The sequence below is a fragment of the Poeciliopsis prolifica genome, unplaced genomic scaffold, assembly GCF_027474105.1.
Source record: "Poeciliopsis prolifica strain line A6 unplaced genomic scaffold, Auburn_PproV2 SCAFFOLD008, whole genome shotgun sequence".
Classification (NCBI taxonomy): Eukaryota; Metazoa; Chordata; class Actinopteri; order Cyprinodontiformes; family Poeciliidae; genus Poeciliopsis; species Poeciliopsis prolifica.
The window spans coordinates 737293-757314 of NW_026562383.1; the positions used below are offsets into that span (position 1 = coordinate 737293).

General features: G+C 39.8%; 1 protein-coding gene across 7 annotated transcripts in view; it reads right to left on the reverse strand.

The window, feature by feature from the left end:
- Nucleotides 1–523: 523 nt before the first annotated feature.
- The window catches only part of pde4ca (phosphodiesterase 4C, cAMP-specific a), a 53996-nt gene continuing 34497 nt past the window's right edge, over nt 524–20022 (reverse strand). For 5 of the 7 annotated variants that reach the window (XM_055032875.1, XM_055032881.1, XM_055032880.1 and 2 more), the window contains 15 exons: nt 15855–16046; nt 13612–13656; nt 12658–12694; nt 11943–12016; nt 11793–11845; nt 9658–9770; nt 7277–7370; nt 5701–5867; nt 5509–5607; nt 5213–5377; nt 5029–5128; nt 4782–4936; nt 4579–4701; nt 3703–3885; nt 524–3630 (listed from right to left, as the gene is read on the reverse strand). In XM_055032875.1, the coding sequence (XP_054888850.1) occupies nt 3145–3630; nt 3703–3885; nt 4579–4701; nt 4782–4936; nt 5029–5128; nt 5213–5377; nt 5509–5607; nt 5701–5867; nt 7277–7370; nt 9658–9770; nt 11793–11845; nt 11943–12016; nt 12658–12694; nt 13612–13656; nt 15855–16046 (2086 nt within the window). In that variant the 3' untranslated portion in view covers nt 524–3144. The remainder of the gene's footprint in view (nt 3631–3702; nt 3886–4578; nt 4702–4781; nt 4937–5028; nt 5129–5212; nt 5378–5508; nt 5608–5700; nt 5868–7276; nt 7371–9657; nt 9771–11792; nt 11846–11942; nt 12017–12657; nt 12695–13611; nt 13657–15854; nt 16047–20022) is intronic. The other 2 variants (XM_055032876.1, XM_055032879.1) reach the window with 1 other exon arrangement.

Here is a 20022-nt window from a genome sequence, read left to right on the forward strand (position 1 = left end):
TGTAAGTATTATTGATTTTCTTTTTTTCTATCTGAAAAAAAGAAAACCAATAATAAACCCCTCCATCAAGAATACCTTTTAGCTAAGTACAGCATAATGGCAGTACTGATATTAATTCTACACCTTGACGCCTGTCTGCTACACAGTCTTATGTCAGCTAAACAGATCAATATGCATTGTGTATCTGACATACAGTAAAGATTTTACTTTAGCAGAAAATGCTTTTGACTAAACTATTACTCATGTTAGCCACTCTCGCACAAAGTCTATTTTTTCTTTTTTTTGAAAATGTTTGTGCCAGAGAAAACTGGGTATTGTAAATGCAAAGAAATAAAACAACTCGACTAGTCTCTTGTGGGCTGAGGAAGAGAGGTGAACTGGTGACTGGGTCAAAGGCCATTTTATAGCACAGTCAAGTAACTATGATAACTTCAGTTGATACAATATGACATTTATTTATATAATAAATAAATATATCATATTTATCTATGACCACCTTTGCTAGTGTAAAAAAGAGCATGTCTTTAAAGAGGTTTTGTCTTTATTGGGAAGTTGTAGTTGGAAGGAGGAGTAACACACCCAGAGTTAAACAGCAGAGTTTGGATTGTCAAAACTGCAGCATCTCATCATATCATTTATGATCTGTGCATAAACACAGGTCACAGACAGTATGTTTCTATCTTCATGGTAAACTGAGGTCTCTAATAAGCACAAATACTGCATGGTCATCATAAACCATATGGTGAGCTCAGGGCAAACAGAAAGACAGGCCAGAGATGCTTCAGAAAACAGGAGAAAATCCGTCACACACTCACTTCTGCAGAAAAAGCAATGATTTTGCAAAAAGAAAGTTGTACTATTAGCAGATTCAAAAGAAATGAGAGAAAACAACATTTGAGTAATAGTCACAGTTTGTCTCATTCAACTTGAATGCACATAAGCCTTTATAAAGGTATTGTCCATTCACTTCACTGTGCTAACAAATAGCACAGAAAAAAATACATTGCACATGGATCTCTGTGAGGAAAATACAAAATCACTCAGAAAGAAGACAGGTGTAATCATTGCATATTGGTGTGCTGGTTAAAATGATGTTAAATAGTCCTTAGTGTTGAAGGCACCCTTGAGAGTTGGAGGGTTTGGCGTTGCTTAGGATTTGTAGACAGAGAATATATTTAACCAGAAAAATAAAGTATCAAATTACAATAAGGCTTCAATAGAAACTTGTAGTAGCTTTTTTAAACATTAAAACATAACTTACTCTTTTAAATGGTAATAAAATAAAACAAATGTAACACAATCCTAATTCTTAAGTAAGCTATAATGAACTCTTCATGTGGTTTGAATCCTTCAGACAAAGTTGCACATTTCAACTTAACACAATTCTTTTTTTACGACAGTTCTTCAAAGAAGTCCCTATGACACCATCAACACCATAACACTTATAGTGGTCCAGCCCTTGCAATTAAACCACCAACTATAACAGACAAAAACAGTAACACCGTCATGTTATACATGTTTAAGTGAAATGGAAGTGCACAACTGTAAAAGTACCATTCAAAGTGCATCTGATTTAACAACAACAAAAAGTCAACCCAATCACCTTATCACAAAAAAGACTGTTTTAAGACAACATCAGATTCAGTGATCTGAATAGGAGTTAGAACAAAGTGACCACAGACATCACGGTCCGGCTGGCACACAGAGCACTACAATCAACCAGCTTTATCAGCTGCTGATGGAAAGTAGCCGGTGGCAAAATGGAAAGTACAGTACTACTTGTGTCATACTTGCTTGGCACTTGTTTGGTGGCATTGATTGCTTCCCTCCAAAGAGCAAAATATTGACCTGTGAGAGGGAAAAAAAAGAGGAAAAATGTGGCATAGGCAACTCTCCCTTGGTTACCCCCTGGGTTTTTACAGCTACATTGATCCTATTTGTTGAGTCGTTTAAAAACACAGTCATCGAACTGCTGTCTGACTAAAGCGGATGTGAATGTGGTGCTAAAAGTATTCAAAGCTGGTAATTTTTTTTGCAGTTTCTGCTTGATACCTGCACTGATCGCTCTTTGTCATGAAACAATTTGTCATTTTTGGCTTAAGCCCTTAAAATCACTAACAGGGCTTTACCAGTGTAATAAAATCCACATAAAACTAATTTTGAGTCAAACATCTTGAATGCACAATTTTGTAGGAACATAAATAATAAGAACTGTACAAGAAAACTCCTGATAGATTTTGAATGGAAAACCCTGCCTCAGAACCAGACAATCATTTCTGTTTTTTCAACAGTAGAAGGCAGCATCTGCCCTCCCTGAAAGTCTTTGGGTGTAATTCCTGAACAGCCCAGCAGTGATGCAGGCCTTGTTTCTTAATTCTGAATGAATATTTAAGGATTATGCTATTTAAGGATTATAAAAAGGGGGGAGACCCAAAAAACATTATACCTGTCTGATGAACACAAGAGAAAGTATGCTGCAACTCAAGCAAAAACAAGTGTTGGTGTGCCAGTATAGTAACAGTGAAGTAGTCGATGAAAACATAGTACATTTAGTTCATATTACACATAGTCTGCATACATGTCGTTTTACTGTAATAACTTTATTCCTTTGTTCTGTTTTTACTGACTATTCAAATAGAGAATAAATGGAGATAAGAGAAGAGTATGCTACAACCTCCTGATAAAAATCAGGCAGAATAGCACTTTCCTTCTAATCTGCACGGCAACATCTATGAAAGGACCTTTTTATAGTGCTTCATCACTTTCTCAGTTTCATCAAAAATTCTCAGAAGACACCTCAGTCTTTAGTTTTAGACTTTTGACTGACTGGTAGAGTTTTTTTTTTAACTTCTTATCCTCATTATTTGAAAACACAGAAGACAACAGACAGGTAGGAAAGTTGTTTTGTGTCTTTCATGGAACAGTGTTCAAACCTGTCAATGTTTTTTTCAGTGCAAAGAACCATCCTCATCTTTCACACAAATATCTGCACTTGAGGAACTTCACACTGTCACCCTGGTGGGGGAGACCTGGAGAAGGTTGGCATCCGTTTGAAGTGAAGGAAGAACAATAACAGAGGACAAGGCACTGATATCAATCTGAGTGAAACAAAAAAGATCTGAGGGGAGACGCTTTTGGCTGGTGCTATGTGCCGAGTCTGAAACGTGGGACCACAGAAGGGCCTTCTGGGTCTGTTTCTCTGTTTTCTGCCATATCCTTCTCAGAGTCCAGAGAAAATGTCCTGCCTGAGTCACTGGTGAGGATCTTGTTGAGCCGTCGAGTCGGTATGGATCCAGAATCAAACGCACCGCTGTGTTTGGTTAGGCTCCTGCTACCCTTCTCCTCTCTTGGTGAGCCTTCCGTGTCAGACTCACCCTCTTCCTCTAAAGTCAGCGCAAACTGGAACTTCTCAGTCGTCATGGAACCCGGACCCTCGCTGGGCGCCGAGGCTTCCTCCAGAGAGCCCCTCCCTCCCTGTCCGTGGGGGCTGGGCGAGGGGCTGCGAGTGATCATGCTCTGGTACCACTCTCTGTTGTCCTCCAGCGTGTCCAAGATCTCCTGAGCATCAGGGTGCACCAGGTCAGCCCACGTCTCCCAGAGCGGGTGGACGATGTAGTCAATGAAGCCCACCTGGAAAATACATGCTGTCAGTATGATCTGCTTGGCTGAGTGCTCTGACCTAGCGGGAGCATCTCCCCCTACCTGGTTCTTCTCTATGGAGGCGTTGTGTTTGTCACACATGGGGCTGATCTCCATTCCTTTCTCTCTCTCCCTGTCGCCCTGAGTGAAGAACTCCACCATAATGCGGTCAGTCCACTTGCGGTACAGTTCCAGGGGTTTGGTGGGATTGCTCAGATCCGCGCAGTGCACCATGTTCTGAAGAACCTGTAGAAGAAGACAGCAGAAGACTGAATACACACAGTACTTTAGAGAAGTATTCAAATATCTTCATCTTTTTTTTTTTTACATTTTCTGACATTACAACCTCACTTTTCTGGATTTGATTGGGATTTTCTTGGACAGCCCAACACGGATCAGTGCATGATTGTAACATCACAGACTGCTTTGTGTTGATCTCTCACATAAAAGACCAGCATGAATACGCATGAATACTTTGGAAAGGACCTATAAAGTCACACAGGTTTTTCATCCAAATGTCTTTCATCCAAAACTTTTAATGTGTTGCAAAGAAAACAGTTGAGTTAGGCTTGTTTCTATGAGAGAATCAACCAGGCTTCAAAAAGTATGATTATGTCAGATGTTGACGTTGTGCTTGGCTATAAAAAAACAAAGAAGAATTAGACATTGCAAATTAGAATGGATTAAAAAGAGAGAGATTTTCAGGAATAATTGTAATTGTTCTATCATGTCAATGATGTTTATGTCTGCAGACATAAAGAAAGAAATACAATTCTAATGCACACCTACATTAAGGGAGTTGAATTTTGCCATTTCCATGAAACTTTTCTAATGAGATTTTTCACAATGCACATTTAAAACACAGAGAAATTACTGCATTCTGATTTTCTTTCTTTCCTTGTTTCTTCTTCACTTCTGTTATTAGAAAGCATTTCTCACCTGTATGCGGTCTGAATAGTTGTCTAGCAGGAGAACACCCAGATTGGTTACTTTCTTTGTCTCCACCATGGTTTTTAAGTCAGCTAGCAGGTTCATGTGTTTTGACATGTCAGTGGCCAGCACCTGCAAGCACATCAATCTGATTAAAATACACCTGAGAGGCGAAACTCTCTAAACTGAGCAGGTTGAGATGTTGGCGTTACCATGTCGATGACCATCTTGCGCAGAGACTGTCTTTGTTTTTTGCTCAGGTTCTGCAAGATGTCACAGTTATCTTCTTGCAGAAGCTTAAAACCCACGGCCAAGTGATGGTTCTCCAGCACTGACAGATCATTGTACATCAGGGCCAGCTCAGAGTCTAATGGACACGTCAAAGACAACGATAAGGATGAGAAGAATAACTTGTCCAAATCAAACTTGCATTATCTTTGTGGAATTACGTAAACTCACTGGTGTTGATGAGAAACTGGTTGGAAACTCCAGGGTGATCCACATCATGAATGGAGCTGGCAAACAGTGCTGCCAGAATCTCCAGATCAGTAAATACGGCCTTACAAAGCCAAACAGGAGAGTTAGTGATGAATGAAGCTCGGCTTTGACATATCCTACTGTTCATGTTTCTGTCCAGCTGTACCTCCAGAGCAGGGGTGGACAGCAGCACGTGCGTGGACTGCACCACATCTGCAGCGTGGATGTTGTTATGGTAAGCCACATCAGAGCGGTAATGATCCTCCAGTGTCATCGTGAAGTTAATAAAATGGTCTGCAGGAATCTTGAATGTTTTCAGCAAATCACGCTCCTACAGAAGCAGAACAAAACAGACACTGGCTCAGAGGATATAGAGACGCCGGTTATTTGGTGAAATGTAAAAAGACATTTCATTGATTTAGTACACCATGCCATCATCTGAGGAAACATAACTTTGGGCACCTGAAAGATTGTGTACATTGTGACTGTCAATGGCCGTTTTCCAGAGTACTCTGCAACCTTGAAGATGTCGAGTCCCCATCTGTCAATGTCCTCAAGCTCCTGCCAGGGTTAAGATAGGTTTTACTAAAGAACATGCAATCTCCACGGTTCAGTGAATTTTCCCCATATTTACAATAAGTGATTAACTTGTACCTTTGCGAGGAACTCCTCCTGACTGACATTGACCCCAAAGCGAGGGATGGTGGAGGGAACGAGGCTGTGGGTGGCCTTCTTGACTCCACTGATCTGGGACATGGGATGCTTCTTTTTATCTTTCTCCTTGGTAGTAGGAGACATAATGTCCATGTCATCTGGTTTCTCTGTTAAAATAGGTTGGACACAATTAGTCCAGGGATTTCTCAGTAATCATATGAGAAAGTATGCAGTCACGGTGCATTATGAGATTCATATGTACTCATATATTTTCTCATATTTGGTCACATTTCTAAAACAAATTTTGTTTTTTTTAATCACATAAAATCCAAAGAAATTCACTAAATGACATACAACTATGAAGAGGTAGTGAAAGAGTATACAGCTTTGTATGGTATAAATAGTAAGCCCTTTTTACTCTGAGACCCTTAAATTAAAAAAAAAAATGAGAGACCACTTTTCTTCAGAGGTCAATTAGTTTAGTCTCAATATACCTGTTCTCTGAAAACAATACAGGTTGAGTAAAACAATGCCTCTTTAACACATGATGACAACAGCATCAGGCTAAGAGGAAACTTGTCTTAACCTTGAAAAAGGTTAAGACAAGGTGGCCATCAGAGACAGCCACCTGGAAGAAAACCTCCAAGAGGCTGCAAAATGATTGAAACAGGGGAAAAGGTTCACCTTCAGGCAGAACATACAACCATCATAACCGTCCTTGTTCATTTTTTGCAAACAAAAATATTTCCAAATCACCTTCGTTAAAAAGGTGTAAAAAGCATAGAATAATTGTTTTTTATGACCAGCTGACTAGCAGTGAGAAGCAAGTGAGAGAGGGGCAGGATTGTGAAACAGTCTGCTTTTAGTAGCAATGAGAATTTTAACACAAAATGCAGCTGCAATGGATTAGAATGGTCCAATCAAAGTCCAAGTCTAAATTGATGTCCACAGATGCCTTTCTTCCAGCTTGAGCTATGTCGCCAAAAAGAATGTGCAGAAAATTTCAGTGAATTTCTGGTTTTACAAATCATTGACTCAAAGAGGCTGAAAACTAATGAACACCACAGTTTTACTAGACGTCCACCGATAAAACAGCCAGCTGATAAATTTACCCCAATTTCCTGAACTTTGAGAGTTCAGCAATCAAATGATACTTACTTGTGAAACTGATCTTATCTTCCTCTGCAAAGATCTGAAAGTCAGCTGCTGCCATGAGGGAGAGCTGACTGCCAGTGACCCCACTGTTGACGACTTAACCAATTTGCTATATTTAGCAAAAATCATGGACAACACTAACCATCCTCTCTAAAAGACTAACTTAGAAAAACAGTGTCTTCAGTCACAGACTTCTTCAAACCGCTGTAACACAGACTGCTATAAAAGATCTTTATTGCCAACAGCCATCAACATCTACCATAACTCTTTGAAAAACATTGAATTAATGAGTTACAGCAACATTTAATTTCCCTTTGGAAAATTCAGTTTAAAAGTGGCTTTGAACTGAATTTAATTAAAACATAAGAAAAGATTAGTGTACACATTTACCTGGAGCAGCCTAAAAGGAGAAGCTATTTACCAAGAAAAGTGCTGGAGATGAACTCAGACACCTGGTTCCCAGAGCGGCTGGTCTCTGACAGCTGACTGAGCTCTCGGTTCAGCATTCTCTTGAACTACAAACAAACAAAAGAAGCATGCATGAGGCGCATCAAACAGTGAAAGTGAAGTTGGTTCAGTTGGACTTTTTCAGTAATGAATTAAAACAAAGGCTTTTCTGGAAAATAATATACAAACAAAACCTGTGCAATGTGATCAGCTGAGAAACATAATGACAGGTTTGCAAAAGGTTGCAAAGATGGTATGCATAATGATTGATGCACTTTGCAGAAAATCAACAGAATATGTTTAAGAAAAATCTGTCTCATGTTTCATCCAGCAGGTGCTGGTGTCTTCTTAGCCTGTATACAAGTAACATTAAACCCAGGTGCAAGGGGTCACCTCCACCCTCCTCTCACCTGAGCAAACATCAATGGCGAAGAGATAACAGAGTTCACTTCTGGCATCTCAGCACAAAGTTGAGCATAAAAGCCGGATTAAAAAAAAAAAAAAAAGACAAAAGTTTCCTTGTCCTTCTGATTAGCAGAACATCCTGCTCAAATCCAGCTCAAGCAGAGTGCAGCAGTTAGTTTGGCAAAGCTGTGAGCAGCACCATAGAGGCTGATGTCAGAACAAAAGGATGGAGCTGCAGCCAAGAGAATGCAGAGGGATGTGAAGCAGAGGAACCACTGTGCTGCGTGTGTAAACAGAGGCAAGACCTACTCCAGTGTCTGCCTCCTTCAGAAAAAAAAAAAAAAAGTCTAAGAATAGCAGCCAATGGGGCAGCAGCTACAGCTAAGGTTAGGGAATCAATGGGCCATCATTGGAGAGGAGATGCACGGAGTAGGTAGGGCAGATGGAAGCAGGGATTGCGAGGTGCACCATGTGCATGGAGTGTAAAGGAAGTACGAGCAGAAAACACTGTGTCATGAAGTGGTGTATTGGAGGTGATGAGGCAGGCGCTGGAGACCCAGGTATGGTGAATGATAAAATATTTAATGAAAATAGTCCACAAAAACAACGTCAACAAAGTAGTCCGCGGCTAGGCACCACGGCTGAGCGGAAGCCAGGGCTCACACCGGTAGCATCTAGTCATACAGGCGGCAAACAAAGACAAAAGAACGACGACTTACGACAGACAGCTACTGACAATCTGACAAGGACCCAACCAGGAACAAAGGACACAGGAGGGACTAAATACACTGAGGGTAATGAAGTGAACGAGACACACCTGGGAGTAATCAAGGGGAAGACAGGACAACGGGGAGACTCAGGACACAGAAAACTCAAATAAACACAACAGAAAAACACGGAACATGACACACTGAATGGATGCTATTGCAGGGATTGTATCTCTTTTGGCTGTTTATCTTGTTTTTAGGTGGGTAGGGTTTTGGAGAAATCAGCTTGCACTTCTTTTTCTCTCAGTTATCTGTGACTACTGCGTTCTTATTGTTGTAATGATTGATGCATGACAATCTGTTAAATTTAATAAAGAAAATTGGAATAAGTGGTTAAATGCAAAAAATAATAACAATAAAAAAAATAAAATAGTCCAGTTACATTTATAGTAAAAGAATTGTTCAGAGGGTGTGTGTGTTAAAAGGTTTGATAAACCATAAAACACCATTCTTAATTTCTGTGATTTGAAACCAAAATACCCACAAAAAAACCCCTACATTTTAGAGTCATCTGAAATATAGCAAAATGTGTGCGTACTGTGCAGGCTGATGATGAGGCACATTTAGGTCATAGCCTGTTTGAAAGTGTATTGAAAGTTTCTGAGATTAAATCAGGACCAAGCACTTTGAGATCTTTTCAGATTTCTTTTTAAAATTGGTACCATTGATTAAAACTTTAGCAATCCTTTCTTGACCGGAACATGCCCTTTAACTTGTTGAGGAAGACATCATTCTTTGAACGTTGTGTTCTGTTGTCAAGATGAAGAACACCCTGTCCCACGCCATGGTGATGCAGAAATACAGACCCATCCATCTGCCACTTCTGTCACCAAGTCCCATCAAAATGGCTTGTACACACGTATACAGAGTTGAATGTACCTAGCTTAATCTGAAATGAATCTGTTTACTTTATCTGCACATCATTTTTTTTCTAGAATGATTGCATTGTTTTGATACAACCGATTGTAATGCACAGCTGGAATCTGATTATTTTAAATGGCAAACAGATAAACATGTTTCCTGAGCTCCTCTACAGAATGTGAGCTCTGTAGCTAGCTGCATGAAGCAAGCACAGCCAACTCTGTTCAACCTCCTGACAGGTGTCTCTGTTTAGCTAGTCACTCTGGCCCTGTCCAGACCAGCAGGCTGTTCGTGAGTTAGAGGTGGGGTTCTGTTAACCTACCTTGTTGGAAGCCATCTCACTGACAGAGTTTCGAGTTTTCAGCGTGTCTAGTTGATCCAGACACCAGTCCAACTCATCCAAAGTCTCTATGGCCAGCTGCTGGTGAGGCTCCTCTGTTCCAGATCAGAACAAACAGGCATTAAGGTACCAAGAGCTTCTATTTATACAATATTAATACATCAAGAGATGCACATACACAAATGATTTAATTCCCTTTTAAAAAAGGAAAACCAATATTTTCTTACCTAAAGTGTAAGAACAGCATTCGTTTAGTGAATGTTTGATCACTTGTCGCAAAAGATGCATCTACAACTCAAAAATCATTCTAACACGAAAATATCAGGCCTTTCTGCTGGACTGAACATCAATACAGTGCAGGGCTGATCTGGTGACTCATTTTTGGATTAACTGGATGCACAAGATGCTTAATATGAGATTTTCTTCTTTCCAGATTGTGAACCAGATGCCACTTGATGAGTTTTGGGTAGAAGATTTCATAGAGAAAGTTTCTTTGAAACTTCAATGCAAAATGCGTATACTTTTTGTGCAGTTTTGGCTTAATTACTGCTCTAAACATGTTATTTTAACAAACAATCTTTTGTTGAATCTATATATTCCAGTTAATGATTAATCAATTACTAATTTAGTTGACAATTACTTTAATAATTGATTGATCACAATTAAAGTGATTAGGCTTGAGCCACCTGCCTACCTTGATGACCCACGACTCTTCTCCCAGGTTTAACACAAATAATATCATAAAATATGCAGATGACACAACAATTATAGGAATAATTCAGGACAACAACGAAGTGAACTATAGAAAAGAAATACAACTTCTTGTGGACTGGTGCAGAATAAACAACCTGCTCCTGAACGTCGACAAGACAAAAGAAATCACTGATGACTTCAGAAGGTCCCGACTGAACCACACACCACTCCTCATTAACGACAGAGTAGTGGAGATTGTCAGCAGCACTAAGTTCCTGGACGGGGGGGGGCACATTACAAAAACCTCAGCTAGACACCTCATATCATTTCACTGGTAAAAAAAAAAAAAAAGAGGCACAGCAGCGCCTGCACTTTCCTCTCCATCTTCTACAGAGGAACCATTGCTGACCAGCAGTATCTCCATCTGGTCTCCATCAAGGCCTCAGACTGGAAGCCTCTGTGAGGAGTGGTGAAGACAGCGGAGAGGATCATGGGGTCTCCATTCCCCCCTATCCATACCACTGCAGACAGACACTGCTTAGCCACAGCAATTCAGATCCTCTCTGACTCCACCCATCCCTCCATGAGACCATGAGACCATGGAGGGACGGGCTCGTCCGGTTAGCATCTGACAGGAGATTCTGTAGCTTTCGCTGCAGAACAGCCAGACTCAGAAATAACCGTCTCCCACTGGCCATCAGATTGCTCAACAATCCCATCACTAAAACTGTCCAAGACTGCTTGAAAACATTAAGTTATATATATTTAGCAACACATTACTATTTGTTTATTATGTAATTATAGGCACACTTGTGTTTCTCTGTGTGCTCTGGTGGCCAAGCGATGATATTTCATTGCCAATTTTACTTATGTTTTTTTGAGCAATGACAATAAAGTAAGTCTAAGTCTAGTCATATCAGTGCTACAATTTATATCATAGCAGCGAAATAGATGAACAAATTTAAAGTACTAACTCAGAGGGTTCAATACAAATGTATGGCACACTTCTCAGAATTGTAGTTGATACAAAAATAAGAAAATTATCGACAATTTTCTATCCATTTCATAATTATGCAGCAGCTTCATAAAATCTCAATGCAACACATTCAATTCCACATATGACAGAGTGACAAGGTTTTTATGGACAAGAATTATATTTTTAAACCGCTCATGCTTTCTTACTACAGGACAAAAGTAAGTGCTGTTAATGTATTGATATCTCTGGTTCAGTCACTGATCAGTGGGTTTCCTCCACTGTGGCTCTAATCAAGGGTGACATTTATTAATCTATTAAACACTATTATGTTATACCAGTAACCTGCAGGTTCAGCTCCATAATGAAGGTGCTTCCAGCTCTAAGTCATTTAGTTCTATGTTAACTATTGGATATTGATCAGCAAACCCTCTCTGACAGCGGCACAAACCTGCAAGACTGGTCTTACACATTGAGGGTGGGTTGCTTCCTGAGGAGCGCGTCCTGCAGAACAAACACAGAAGTTCGACTGAGCTCAGCGTGATTGTGACATGAAGTCAGTAGAAAACAGACCCATAGATATCTATCCATGGCCACCTACTTGCTGGCTGCTCTGTCTTGCTGTCCAGTTATGAGGGCAAAATTACTTCGGACTGTCCTCAAGCTGGCGAGGACCTAAGGACAGAAACAGGAAGTTAATCAAACTGGACCTGTGTAACCCTGCTGATAGAACAGATTTAGCCTTGTCCTCTATGTATTTAATTTATTGTTTTACACAATTAAATATGACCCTGTACTGAATCACCGGGCTCACTTTGATGCCATTGCTTTCATCCTCTCAGCTGACATGCAGCACAGAGGCATTTCTCTTTCCTCTTCTGATGTTTTCATAGCATCACTAGCTCTCCTCTGCATTCTGACTGTCCTTCTATCAGGAGCTGACAACTGACTCAGCATGAAGAGAAGGCCTGCAGAGTATCGCATGTCCAGGAGTGACCCTTATGGAGGGCGCACAGACTGACATGCAAATCTGAAACAGCATCACCCGGCAGTATTCGATTCATCATTCTGTCAGAGTGTAAACTGAGCACAAGCATGATGCATGTCCCACGCAAGAGTCAGGCAATACCAGCAGGAGGTCTGGTTCTGTCGCAGAGCCAGCCCCCTGGCCCGGAGCCGAGGGCTGTTCCACTGCAACGCTCACACACCAGCTGGCTTTGCCTGCATCATTTTATCTCATTATCACTGCTGGCTGGAGTGTGTGGCTTCAAAAATACAATTAGAAGCTGGTATTTAAAAGGCTTTGGTGGACTCACCTGTGCAAACGGTGTGACAATCATGTCTTCTGAGTGTCTGCAATCAGAAAAAGAGCACACAAGAGCAGAATGTATGCAACTATACACCATTCCTGCACTTTAAGATTTTATAAAGACTTAAAGGGGCAATCTTATGTGTTTTCCAGGCACATCGTGCCATTTTATAGCACAACCCATTGACTAGGTTAAAAATGCTAGAAATGAATCACAAGACAAGTTCCATTGTAATTTAAAGCCGTGAAAGTGGGTTTCTGTCAATTTTCCCAGTGTTGCTCAGAGCTGCTGGCTAGTCTGAAGGACCTGAGAGGGGGCACTGTGGGAGAGGGCTGCTCAGAGAGGCAGAAGCTTGGAAGCTTTGAAACTGCAGCTCTGAGGAGGAGTTGCATCTAGAAGGCGGAGCTAGGTCCACCCAGGAGTTTTGCACAGCTTAATGGTTGCCTTGGAGATTAAAGGATTTCTCAAAAATGTATAAAAGAATCAAAGCAACACTCCAGGTATGTTTTTGATGAGGGAATAACATTATAACATGATGTAAAGCTAAAAAAAAGTCGGCTTCTACATAACATTGCCCCTTTAAAATATTAAAATACATTAAACAACTGTGCCAATAAATTAAAAAACATGGTGCGCCTCAGTGTAAAGTATTACTTCTGTTGTTTGTTTTTTAAATCTGCAAAGGAACAAAAATAACAAGCATGAGGAGTGGCTGGCAAGGAAACAATTGGGATGAAGGACACATTTTGAAATAGTAAGTAATAACAGGTGGAATTCATATTTTTGTTACATGCGAACATTAAAAGAAACTGAAGAAAACTGGAAGTGCAACAGCAGAGTTTGCAGTTTAGTGGTGGTTGTAAAGAACAGAGCTGGGATGTGTCAGGCTAGAGGGAAAGCAGAGCAGGGACTTAGGAGACAGAGCAGGTTTGATTTTCTGATTCTGCTTGATCTTCTCACCGAGACGACAACCAGTTGACCTCCCAGTGCTTCAAGCTTTCTTCCCTTTAAACACAGATATGCAAGAGTGCATGAGGGGACCTGAGACCCGCTTCCTGGACCAATGTGAAGCTGTATCATAGTGTGAACTTGGGATTGCCTGATTTGAGAGAGACTAAGCATAACATAGATGAAAAGTCTTTCTTTAAAACATGTAAAAAGAAAGAGGCTGCTCTCAGTGAAGGACAGAGAGCTGCACAGAAAGCAGCTGAAATCCTAGTCAATTTTCAGCAGTTCAAGAAAAAGTGCTAGCAAGGATGTAAATACCATTTCATTACAGGGGAGGACCATAAACAGGAACATTTCTTAAGAGAAATTTTCTGCGTTTTGGTGAGGATCCATTGAAATGTAACTTAAAATTCAAGCTGCAGGACCAAAAATGACTAGTAATGCACATCATGTGACTGAGAACAAATAAATTTATAGAAATGAATATATGGGGAGTATCATAATTTAAACATAACACTTAAAGCACAAGAGTTTATATAGAAAAATATTCAGATTTCATTTTGTGGTTTTAAAAGGCTCTACGTTGAAGACAGTGAGAAATAAAGACATGGCTTTTTCTATCTGTTCTCGCTTCTGTTCTCGTCTCCCATATACAGAACTGGGTCCACTTGCTCAGCCCTTCCCTAACATTTCAACCTTTTATAATTTAACTAAAATTTAAAGAGCAAATATGAATGAGATGTTTGCTACCTTTAACAAAAAACAGATTTTATTAACAATAAAATCTGTCTGATTTTATTGTTAAAGATTTTTTACTTTCACTGTGCAGTGAAAGTAAATAAAATGTTTACATGTCTTTTGCTGGAAGTATTTACTTCCTGAACAGGTTTTCATTTGTGATGCAGAGCTACAGTTAACAGGTATTTCCTCACTTTTCCCCTAATAATGGTGGAGGCGCTAAAAATTAATTATTATTTTTTTCTGAGATAAATAGCAGATTTATTTCTTTTTTTGTTTCTTTTGCCTTTTCATATTGATATTATTTAAATGCAAATGTTTCTTTAATGATATAATTCTAGATTTTTCCAAGATTGGGGTCCCCCCCCCCATCAACCCTCTGGGATTTATGCATCCAAGAAGCTGAAGGAATTTTTATGTAAAAATGTGAACCAAACATATCATGAACTAAATTATAAATGAGTCACTTGAAGAGCCAGAAAAATTGCTAATATTAAACTAGCCTAGCTTAGCACTAATAAACAGCAGAACCAGACGTGTCCATTGAAAGCTGTAATTGTAGCTCTCAGGAGCTCAGTGTTTTGCAGCCAGGTATTGTGATGGGATACCAGGTGCAATAAGTCCAAACTGACTTTTTCCTCATTGTTTAATTTTCCACAGTCGATTGTTTGGGATATAGTAATAAAGAAGACATGATTAGGAACTGAGATGACTCCCCACAAAAACATAGACCTTGTAAAATCACAGAGCAGGGTAACTGATGGGTACTGATGAGGCCAACAACGTTCTGCAGAATCTAAAACTACAGACCTAGACATTTTATGTAGCCTTCAGATTAACCCAAGAACAGTGCAAAGAGACTTTAATACCATGGTTTCAACCCTTTTCAAGAGTTTTTCCTTCATTCCCCATTTTGGATGGCCCTGTTTTGCTCCAACAACACCGCATACCATTGCACATACCAAGGTCCACAAGGACAAGGATGCATCCGTTTCATGTGGAAGAACATGACTGGCCTGCACAGAGTCCTGATCTCAACCTAACATAAAACCTTCAGGATTAATTAGAACAGAAACCAACCAGATCTTCTTGTCCAACATCAGGGTCTGACCTCGTAAATGCACTTTTGGAAGCATGGTCAGAAATTCCCATTGGCATACTCCTCATTCCCAGAAGTAGAAAAATGATCAGTGAAAGGTTATTATCAAATGACCCAGACTGAAATTGGGGATCAATAAATCATGATTTATGCTACAACAAGAAAACATTCATTCAAATAATTAATCTTAATATCCCAGCATCAGGACATTTTGCTGAAGAGCCAATAGAAAATCATGGAGATTTCAGATTTTTAGATACACAAATAATTTAGTTTTTTCTCAGTGAGACAATAAAAGGAAAGAAAGGGAAGTTCCTCAGGAAAAAGATATTTTAAAATTTGACAACGCAATGAGTAGTGCAGATTTTACTGTAGAAAAATAACAGATCAAGTTATTCATCGAAGGAGAAGAACTTACAGATCACTGGTTGATGACAGGTTCCTGGAGGGACCTTTAGGTGAAAGGTCAAAGTCAGAGTCAGAGCGGTAGAGGAAGGATTCCCGCCTCTGACTATGAGGATAGTTGACCTGGAGGACCAGACCAGAGCTGGAGCTGCTCTGGGCGTCCAGGGGGTTGCGTGGAACTGATAATCCATTCTCCACATCAAAACTATGAAGACAGAAATGAACAGAGAATCAGAGAGTTGGAAAATTAAATTGCAGCAACAACAGCCTTTGGAAAACAGCTTGAGAAGAACAGACAGACATGAACATAAGCACCAGGAGTCAAAATGTTAAGATGGACAGATGGACAGATTCCAGTAATTATAACAATAACCCACGTATAATCATCTCACAGGGTTTCATCACATTCATATTCTGAAGAGAATACGTAGAACAGAAGGAAGGATCCCTCTGACGCAACAGAAAACAACACAGGAGCTAGCAGGAGTTAAAAATGTCTACCGTTCCAAAATATTAGAAAACGGGATTGGATGGTGAAATATCCACGAACAGAGCCATCAGGAAGTCAGCTAAAATCAGCTCAGCTTTATTTTCAACATCAATGGCTTCTGAAAAAAGCAACAAAAAGCTGTTTTATTAAAGTGAAGTTGATATGAGGAGATGATGAGAGCCACAAAGAAAAGCCTCCAGCTCTGATGACAGCGTGGCAGCAACATGGCTGGCTTCTCATCACAATCATACAACCAAAAACCAACAACTGATGACAGACAAAATAAAACAACTAAAAACTGGGCAGAACCATCTGCAGTTTGTTTCACCTTGATGCATTTGTTGATGGTTTTGCTTTTATAACCCAGTCTTTTGACACTGCAAAAGAAAGATCAGATTTTGGTTTTAGATGGATGAAGGTGAGATGAGTAGAAGAGGCAGAACAGCACTTTGTAAAATCAGTACAAAGCTACTGACATAAAGTCACGTGAGGTCTAAAAATAACCCAGTGATCGGGTAAGGTGGAGTTCCTCCAGATCAGACTGAGGCTAGGTGCATGCAAAGAAAATCACCACAGCTAGGCCGTCTTTACAGTCAGACCACGTCTCTGCCTCCTTCCCAAGTCCTGCTTTCCCACAGCCTCCTCCCCCCCTCATATTCCCACAGACACATACACATACACACATGCACACACACACACCGACATTTTTGCCAACACATCGTCCTGCGAAAACAGTCAGACGAGCTCATGGCTGTTTTACCCTCATAAGAACATTGAATTAGACATCCTAATGGATGTGGATTTTTTTTATGTAGTTAATGAGCAATCTCTTCAGCTCTGCAGTAATGCAGAACCTGCTGAAAACCCCATCCATCCAGCTAGAATATTTAAATTAATTACAGATATTTCTAACAGTAATTTCTAAATATTTCTTTCACCTGTGTAGTCATCATTTATGTGAAAGACCAACACAGCCAGTCGCAACCTAGAGTAATGAAGGAGACCAGGGAAAAGAAGACATGGTTGATAATGTATATCTAAAAAGTTTCCTCATCCCTCTACATTCTAAAACATTGAAATGAAAATCAGTGCAAACGAATGCCTTCAGAAGTCACCTAATTCCAGAGATGGATAAAGTTCTCAAAAATTGAACTCGAGTATGAGCAGCACTACTTCAACATATTTTCACTTATAAGTAAAAGCAAAGTGGTAATAAATTAAAGTAGTCATCCAAGAAATGACTCCAGTAAGAGTAGAAAAGTATTTTATAAAAAGGTCACTCCAGGAACTGATCATAATATTTGATTTTTTTTTTTTTTGCAAATGATGTCTTCAGACAGACAACAATATAAAGATATGTACAAATCAGAAACTAGATTCTATTTTTGTTTTTGCACCAACCTCCTGTTTCCATGCAGCTATTTTTAGCCGTCCATAACGGGGAGCAGGATGAGAGAGGCAGCAGAGAAGCTAAGAATAGAATAGAATCAGGTAGAGTGCTGAGCCGTACTCCCTCCATCCCACTCATCAAGCTTCCCCAAGTACAAGCTTCCCTCCATTCATGAATATCCAGGGAGGAGGTTCTATTTGAAGCTCCTGCTGAGCTAAAAATAGATCCCGGCTGAAAATGTTGCCCATCTCTTGCTTGTAGGGATTTCTCTGGAATGTTTCCTCTTTGCATTCTGCATCCTCCATCTGCTATGAGCTCGCTGCAGGAGAGTCACTCAATCAAAAATCTGCTCAACACATAGAAATGATAACATAGAACCACGTATGATATGTAAACTAATGTGGGCATCACTTTGCTCTTTTTTAACAATGGTATTTTATTATTACATTTATAAAGCAGTTTATCAGGAATACTTTGCTAGTTCCTTTATTGGACCCTTTTTGCCATCAGAAATATTCCTAAGAGATTCTAATCCAAATGGAGCAGTTAGTGACAGACATGAGCAATAACCATACTCAGGTAAGCTCCACTGATTCTACAGTGTAGAGAACCAATCCTGCCAAAAATTAGAATAAATAAATGCTCAATAAATAAATAAGCTTACAATTGAATACACATAAAAAATAAAGAAAATATATTGGCACAAATTAAATTATACAGTAAGACATAAATGTATACATCCTAGCAGCTCCACGGATGCAGGCTCAATCAGACTCAAACTATGCACAAAAAGTTCTTGCAGCAGGTTAATCATTTCTTGCTCTCTGTTCTTTCCACCTTTGACAGTTTATAATAGTTATAATCCACCAATCTGCTGCTGGAACCTCTTATTATCTACTGTGTCAATAAATTAAACTGTCCAACAATGGAAATATCTCTTTTTTTCCTTCTTGCAGCTTCTGGCATTGGAAAGCAGCCAGACCCAACATACTGTTGCCAAAGCTGCTGGTTAAATACTAACAGAAGTATTAAAAATGATTTTGAATATTGGCTCTTGTGAGGATTTGTCGGACCTTGTTAATCATATCTGTTCCAGGCTGATCCAGTCAGGCTTTCTGACATGCCCTCCACAGAGAAAGATGAACGTCTCCTAATAAGATCATGAACTGCCTCAGATGTTTGTGTCCGATTCCAAATAGTCCTCAAAAGGTTCTCCAGGATGAGCAGTGGAAATCAAATATTACATCGAGTTCTGAAAACACACAGTATGTCCCTGTTATGTCAAAATGCTTTTATACCCATCTTACAAATTAGAATAAATGTCACAAACCACGCTCTGTGATTTTGGGCTAATTCATCATATTTCTTTAAGGAGAACTATACTCCAACAAACTCTAGAGTAATCTTGGAATGTGAAAAAAGTGAGGGAGTCTGAATACTTTTTGCACCGCATTTCATTTTCTAATTGGCCTCAATTTGCACACTGTTCATTCTGAATGAAAACACATGGCACATGATGATCAGCAAAAAAACAACATGAACTACTTCCTTGCTGACCCCCGTGGATGATGTTTAGTGTTCAGTAGAATTAGATACCTGGGCATTCAGTCAGCTCAGCAAACCTTGCCATTAGGACAGGATCCCCCTTCTGGCCTTTGATGGAACTGCAGGACATCTTCAAATAAATAAAGTGTCATCACACTTTCAATAAAGTCAACACTAGAGATCCTTCTAGAGCAAGGATTTGGTTTGTCCTGTCTTGAGTTTTAGGTGCAAACATTGTAGCACAGTCAGAGTCAACCTATAAGAGATTATTCTATGGGGGAAGTAAAATAAAGTGCATTTCAATGACTAATGGTCCAAAAATAATGAAACTATTGCCTTCTTACAGATCCCTCATAATACTTGACCAAAGAGACCTGTATGAAATTCAACAAACATGGTGGAACATAATTATTGCATCTGGGATCTGGAATCCAGTCAAACTGGCCCAAAGCATCTACAGCAACACATCCCTCCCAGACACACAAACACATGGATCTAATTAATTTCCCACCCAAAAAATTGAGCTGACATTCCAATTGATAACAAAAGACAGAAAAGAGTGAGAGGTACCACTCTCACTCTTATTAAAGCGTCTAGGCCAGTGAGTAGTGTGATTGATGGCTGCTTGTCAGCCTGATACTTGACACTCTTCCAGTCATGGCAACATCAAATCCATCTGGGGAGCATGAAAATACTGGAGCTACCAGGCAGAGTGAGAAACGGGCCTGTAAAGCAGGACAAGCTGTCATCTGAACC